Below are 6,889 nucleotides of genomic sequence, written 5' to 3' on the forward strand. Positions count from 1 at the left end.
TCAGGCTATCAAAAGTTGTGCGCAGTATTTTTCTATAGACACTATTATCACACACAGCAATTAGCAAAACCAAGGACGAAACAAAAGATGAAACTTTCGACATCACTCGCCTCAAAGCATCATAGACTGTAAAAAATAGCAAAGCACGTGTTTCCATGTTAACACCCCGCGTTGTAACTTGCTGACTGTAGTTTAAAGGGGCGCATAACGGAAGTGACGATGAATACGGAAAGACGCTCGTCGGACAGCCGCTACAGGATCAATATATTTACAGAAATAAAAACATGCAGATAGGCCTATTTGAAAAACAAAAAACATAGAATTCAAATAAATAAGCTGGAAGTATTAACCTTTTAATGTTACGCTCACGGACAGCGTATTTGATATGTGGCGAATCTCTGTTAAAAAACTTTGTGCTTTTTGTCTCTGCGCGTGTGCGTTTGTGTTTTTAATCATGACATTCCAGGTAAAATATTAACCTTATCTTTTATCTGAAGCTTCAAATAGTCGGCAAAGATTTACACACCAAACAATCAAATGTTGTTTTATGTCGAGAGCCTGTGTCTCTAAACTTAGTAAGCGTCTCACCTAGTTCGTGCACGCGCTCGATTCCGTGGCGTGAACGCGCCTAGTCGGAGCAGCTCACTGGGGTTTGAGACACGGCCATGCAGAACACAACCATAAGTGTGCTCGCTTTAAAGTGTCTCTTGTTCACAGGTGGCTCTCGGGTCTCGCTACTCAAGTCTCTCACTAACACCTGGATAAATCTGTCCTTTTCCTCATCCCTGGTATTTCCTTTTACCAAAATTTCCCCTTTTCCATCCTTGCAACCTGACATATGAAATAAATAACAGCTGATTATTAGTTGATATTTTCACTATTAGATGCATTGCATTTCTCATATAGGAGTTTTCTTCACTTCTCTAACAAATAACACAGCTTGTGTATGTGCTGACAGTGTGAGATGTGCTTGTGTGCAGTAGTCTCAATTTATCATGCTCTCTCGTCTCTCACTGCAGGTTGTTGAGGAGCTGGGCCGGTTTGAGCAGGCACACAGCAGACGGCAGGTCCCGGGACAGGCGCCTGAGGTCCCGTACCCTGTGGTCGTGTGGTGGTCTCCTCTGACGGGGGAGCTGGGACGCCTCGGACACTGTGGCCGCAACAGATGCTTCTTCACTGTTAACAGGTCCTATTATTCACATCCAGAGACAAAAGCTTTTCTTTTCTATGGTGAGTTGTGGTGTAAACATTCATTTTATTCCCTCATTCATTTTCATTTGATATAAATATATTGAGGATGCACCAATGTTACAATTCGGTCCAATACCAACAAGCCGATATTAAAATTGTCTAAATAAAATGTTTTAAACGAAATCAATTGTTTTAAATGCTACAAATAAATGTAGCCATCACAACATTATGATGTACAGTATGAAAATGGAAATATATTTGGAGATTTGCTAAAGATTACATGTAACAGCGTAATTAAATTATTAATGATTAACTTTTAGGTGATTGTTAGATGACATCCAATGTTATCAACATGTAAAAATGTGTCAAATGAGCATGCGCAATTAAATATCTAATAACAGCCGATATTGATAAAAGGAAGAATCTGTAATATTGGGAATATAGTATCAATATATCATGCATCCTTAATATATACCACATTTTATATGCTTTTTATTGAATGGACAGAAATTTCTGGGTTATATGGGGGTAGTTTCCAAACATAAACACAACTTAAACTTTGTTTATTCACTGAAAATCATCCTTATATTATACTAGTTCATTGTTTTGTTTTTTTACTTTTTTATATATTCTTTTAATAGAACACATACAAAAAAACAGAACAGACAGTCACTAGGGGTTTCAGTTTTTACAATAAACCAAAGGACCAATAGCATTCAACACAAATAGTGTTTACAGACCTAGTACTGAACTCTGGTAACTTTCTCAGTTAAATACTGTTGAACCTAAATTAAAACATTTTAATAAATTTGTAACACTACAACTCACCCAGTTCCTTCTACTTGTTTTTTCATCAGGTACGGATTTCAGCGTTGACAGTCTCCCTCTTCCTAGACACGAGCAGCACCAGTGGGCGCTGTTTCACGAGGAGTCACCCAAGAATAACTACAAGCTTTTCCACGAGCCGCTCATTACCCTGTTCAACCACACGGCGAGCTTCAGCCGGCACGCTCACCTGCCCCTCACCACACAACACCTGGAGGGCATCAGCGCGCTCACCGCACACACACATCTGCTCCCTCTGGCCTACAAAAACCAGCTGAGGAAAACCCTGGCGCCTGTGGTGTACGTCCAGTCGGACTGCCACCCGCCGTCCGATAGAGATGTCTACGTTCAAGAGCTGATGCAGCACATTCAAGTGGACTCGTACGGGCAGTGTCTTCATAATAAAGACCTGCCGCCCCATCTGAGAGACTCCACTGCAATGGACGATCAGGATTTCTACCAGATCCTCGCCCAGTACAAGTTTGTCCTGGCCTTTGAGAACGCCATCTGTGACGACTATATCACTGAGAAACTGTGGAGGCCGCTCAAAATAGGTGTTGTGCCAGTGTATTACGGGGCACCCAACGTACACATGTGGCTGCCGGATAACAGGAGCGCGATCGTGGTCCATCCCCACGAGCCGCCGGAGAAGCTCGCTCAGTATTTAAAGAGGCTGGACGAGAATGACTGGGAATATCTTAAGTACCTGGAGTGGAAGCACAAGCGTGAAATCTCGAATGTGAATCTGGTGACAGAACTGAAGGAACGTCCGTGGGGTGTTCAGGATATCGGTCAGGATAACTTCATCGACGTCTTTGAGTGCATGGTGTGCAACAGGGTCTGGGAGAATATCCACAGACAGGAAAAGGTAATGACTTGATGTTTCTGAGAGGATATGTACAGTTGCAATGTCTGGATCACTCACCTATGCTTTTCGCTCATCATTTACTTGTTTTGAGTTAAGATAAATTGTTGTACAACATTCTGCTTTATATTTTACGAAAGGCTCTCATAATGAAAACGCAACATATTCCATCTTAACTGTATTTGGTTTTGTGTATGTTATCTTTGGCCAGGACACTCCTGTAAGATAAATTGTTGAGTTGACTTGAGTTAAGTTGAGTTTTCTTGAGTTAAGATAAATTGTTGAGTAAAGTTAAATTATTGAGTTGATTTAAATTTGAGTTGAGTTGACATGAGTTGTGTTAAGATAAATTGTTGAGTTAAGTTGAGTTGAGGTGAGTTGTTTTGTTGAGTTTAGTTTAATTTAGTTTAGTTGATTTAGTTTAGTTTAAGTTGAGTTAATTTGAGTTGATTTAACTTAAGTTGTTTAGTTGATTTAACTTGAGTTATGTTGTTGAGATGATTTAACTTAAGTCAAATCAACTCAACTTAAAGGGGTGGTAAAACACGATTTCACTTCTCTAACTTTAGCTAGTGTGTAATGTTGCTGTTTGCGCATAAACAACATCTGCAAAGTTACGGCGCTCAAAGTTCAAAGCAAAGGGAGATATTTGCTTTAAAAAAATTAAATTTCTAAGGACTACAGCAAACGACCGGTTTTGGACTACACAACATTCCTCCAGGTTTGCTGACGTCAGTAAATCCCATTATTTACATAAACCCCTCCTCCGAGAATACTTAATAAGCGGGGCGAGGCCATTTTATATTGCTGTTTTGGAGACGAGTTGTCGCAATGCCGTCGAAACGCTGCTGTTATTTTCATCCCGGTTGCAGGTCCTCTTTGTTCAGCCTTATAGGGACGAGGGAGTTAGGGATCAATGGTTAAAATGTATTTTTAACACGGTCCCTCATAATTATGACCCAAATCTCGCTCTCTGTGCTGCACATTTTACGGAGGAAAGCTTCCACAATCTTCGCGAGATCAATGCAGGATTCGCACATCGGCTTGTCCTGAAAGATGGAGAAGTTCCAACTTTAAAAACAGAAGCTTTTGTTTGTGGGCCACAACCTGTAAGTATGATTTATTTTTCGTCGATGTGTTTTCCTGTAATAGTTCGTATTGTTAATTGTACGTTGTAGCAAGGAAGGTTTGTTAAATGCTCATTCATACTTAACGTTCCCCGACAAACACCTAACGTTACAAACTTTTTTTTAATCTCAACAGCGAACTTGGAATTAGTGTAAATTATTCTTTGATTAGAGCTTTTATGTTTATCTACATGCTTGTTTATCTACAGGCATGCTAAACATGGTTCTGTGTTTGATTTGGCTACTGTAGTAAAGCCGATGTTTAGTGTTCGTTTTGGGTTAATAGTTCTGGCGACAGATATTTGCATACAATCGTTCTAAGAATACAAAAGTAACGGTGGCATACAGTCAGTAACGATCACTATAGATCCGCAGTCTTTACTCAAAAAATTCCTTTTGAGGACTGTAGTATAATTTGTTAGAACGATTATATGAAATTCTTGTTCATGAAGCTTATTTTTTTGTAATTCTATAATAATTAGTACAATTAAATAACAGTATATCTTAAAAGTAATGAGAGAACAACAGAAAACAAACCTTTCTGAAACGTCAGCCGTTCTTGAACAGGATCTGCTCGATCATCTTCACTAACGTTTCCCCGGGTCAGGCTGATGCCATTGCACAAACTACCGGTAAAGGTAAGGGGCGTGACGTTTCCGGGAAACAAGCACTAGATTGTTAGCGAATCACAACACACTGGGCCAGCTAACCAATCTGAGCCCATTGCGTAGTTTTGAGGGACTGGCTTCATAGAACCAGGAAACCATCAGACCGTTTTTACAAGGAGGGGCAGGGCAGTGTAGAATAAAGGTAAATATATGAAAAATAATGCAATTTTTAAAAAACGAAGCATGAACACATGTTACAGTGCACCCCACAAACACAATCAAGCCTTCGAAAAAATGCGTTTTACCACCCCTTTTAAGTTAAATCAACTCAAGTCATAACGTTTTGCTATTGTTAACTGGCTCTCTTTTATTGGGTCGATGGCAGAAGCTGCCGTTTAAAGTCTGGCGGGCTGAAGAGAGCCACCTCAAGTGCCCATCCCCAAAACTGTTTGAGTTTGCCGAGAGCTCGAGCTGGCCTCTTCGGCAGATGTGGAGAGCCAGTTATGAGCAGTCCAAGAGAGAAGCCAGAGCGCTCGGACTGATGCTGCGCAGGAACAGAAACTTCACCGTCGCACAGTTCTGGAGAGAAGTGTTTACCGACCCAGAGCAAACCGATACCTGAACTCTAGTCATCATGTTCATGTTAATGGTAAACCTGTGGGCTGCATTTCAGGATGAGAAAGGACTTCAAGGTTATGTGTAATTTATAGGGCTATTTTCATGTGGAAAGTTATGTCATTCATAACATTATCACACATAATCTTTATGTGGGCATGACATTTTCTCCAACAGTCGGTGCAATGCTCAGGATATGCACCATGTATTACTTAATTACTCCTTTACAGTAACACTTTACAATAATGTGCTATTAGTTAATGTTAATGCATTAACTAACAATGATCATTACATTTGTTACAGTATTTATTCATCTTTGTTAATGTTACAGTTTATTCGTTTTTGTTAATGTTAGTTCAATAAACAATATTCATTCAAAAAATGATTAAATAATATTAACAGATGATGGAAAATGTATTAATAAATGTTGAAATGAATACTTTTGAAGTATTTTAATTGTTCATATTAACTAATGTAGTTGACTAGTGCTAACAAATGGGACTTATGTTAACATTTTTCCAAAATGTCTTCAACAGGGGTGTCTGATCCTGGTCCTAGAGTAACAGTAAACACACGTGATGCCGCAGTAAAGTGAGCAGGACGAGGCAGGATTGGACACCTCTACTCGACAACAATAGTAAAATAGGTCAATCAAAAAACCTTAATTAAAACAAACTTAACATGCTTACAGGTGAAACTCGAAAAATGATATAGATTTTTTTTTTTTACCAGTTCATAAGGTGCAATCATTTCACACTGGGTGTTGTATAACTCTCTGTAATAAAAAAAAAAGAAAGAAAAAAAAGAAGATGTGTGTCATTGTGTTTTTTGTTTATGGACTGTGACGTTCATAGTTTTATTCATAGATTCTGGTTGAAGATCTGCAACCAATCAGAAAATCAGAGAGAAGCAAACTTTTTTATTTATTTATATATATTTACCGCGCTGTGTTTCCTGAGCATCTCCTTTGTGTTAAAATGAGATTGCAGAAGGTGGAACAGGTCTTGTGTGTTATTCATGTTGTCAATATTTAGTACTCAAGCCACCAGTGTTGCCTTATTACAGTTGCCTTTAAACAAATTACAACATCACAAATTCTATTATACATATGAATCACATGTTCCTTGTATAAAATCTTCTCAAAAAATAAAATCCCCTCGTTTATTGCAGTGTAGTCTTGAGAGAAGTGCTTCCTCTTAACCCTTTTTGACACTAGATGGAGACAAACATCCACGATATATGTACACATATGTGCCATTCTGTTTTTTTTCTCTGTATGTACACAAATAGCAATTTATTTAATAGTGAGTGACGTTGTTAATATTCTATATATTTTTATTAGCAGTATTGCTGCTCGAGGTGCTACTTTTTATTTTTGTACCTTTTTGATAGGTTGTTTAACTAGAATAAGGATTTGGCTCTTCAGTACAATATTGAAAAAGTGTAAAAAAAAAACACTTACTGAGCAGTAATGTTTACAATGAGTTGTACAGCGGTTACATTTTAACCAGCACAAATTTGTGATTATACACACTCCGATGAGCCAAAACATTATGACCACTTAGCCTGGTATACAGTTGGTCCTCCGCGCACTGATTGGATCGCACGACCCGCCGAGGCCTGGACTCCACAAGAGCCCGAAGCTGTCCTGGGCTCTC

The 6,889-nt window shown here is 38.9% G+C and overlaps 1 protein-coding gene across 3 annotated transcripts; it reads left to right on the top strand.

The window, feature by feature from the left end:
* Window positions 1-202: 202 nt before the first annotated feature.
* pofut3 (protein O-fucosyltransferase 3) lies at window positions 203-6,036 on the top strand. Of its 3 annotated transcripts, none has more exons than XM_077243388.1 (4): window positions 203-466; window positions 1,020-1,230; window positions 2,049-2,884; window positions 5,002-6,036. In XM_077243388.1, the coding sequence occupies exons 1-4, from the start codon at window positions 386-388 to the stop codon at window positions 5,236-5,238; spliced, it is 1,365 nt and encodes a 454-aa protein (XP_077099503.1). In that variant the 5' UTR covers window positions 203-385; the 3' UTR covers window positions 5,239-6,036. The 3 variants fall into 3 exon arrangements, with proteins under 3 accessions (XP_077099503.1, XP_077099502.1, XP_077099504.1); XM_077243387.1 differs by lacking the exon at window positions 203-466 and adding an exon at window positions 522-788; XM_077243389.1 differs by lacking the exons at window positions 203-466; window positions 5,002-6,036 and adding an exon at window positions 522-788 and having other exon boundaries at window positions 2,049-3,057.
* The last annotated feature ends 853 nt before the right edge of the window (window positions 6,037-6,889 follow it).

The sequence above is a fragment of the Siphateles boraxobius genome, unplaced genomic scaffold, assembly GCF_051911475.1.
Source record: "Siphateles boraxobius isolate OS27281-9 unplaced genomic scaffold, OSU_SipBor_1 25, whole genome shotgun sequence".
In the NCBI taxonomy this organism is placed as follows: Eukaryota; Metazoa; Chordata; class Actinopteri; order Cypriniformes; family Leuciscidae; genus Siphateles; species Siphateles boraxobius.

Bases quoted from the DNA above. Each gene is read 5' to 3' on its own strand.
- pofut3 (XM_077243387.1), top strand. From the start codon at position 666: ATGCAGAACACAACCATAAGTGTGCTCGCTTTAAAGTGTCTCTTGTTC. The intron at 789-1,019 runs GTATTTCCTTTT...CTCTCACTGCAG, and splicing joins TGTCCTTTTCCTCATCCCTG to GTTGTTGAGGAGCTGGGCCG. The intron at 2,885-5,001 runs GTAATGACTTGA...GGTCGATGGCAG, and splicing joins ATATCCACAGACAGGAAAAG to AAGCTGCCGTTTAAAGTCTG.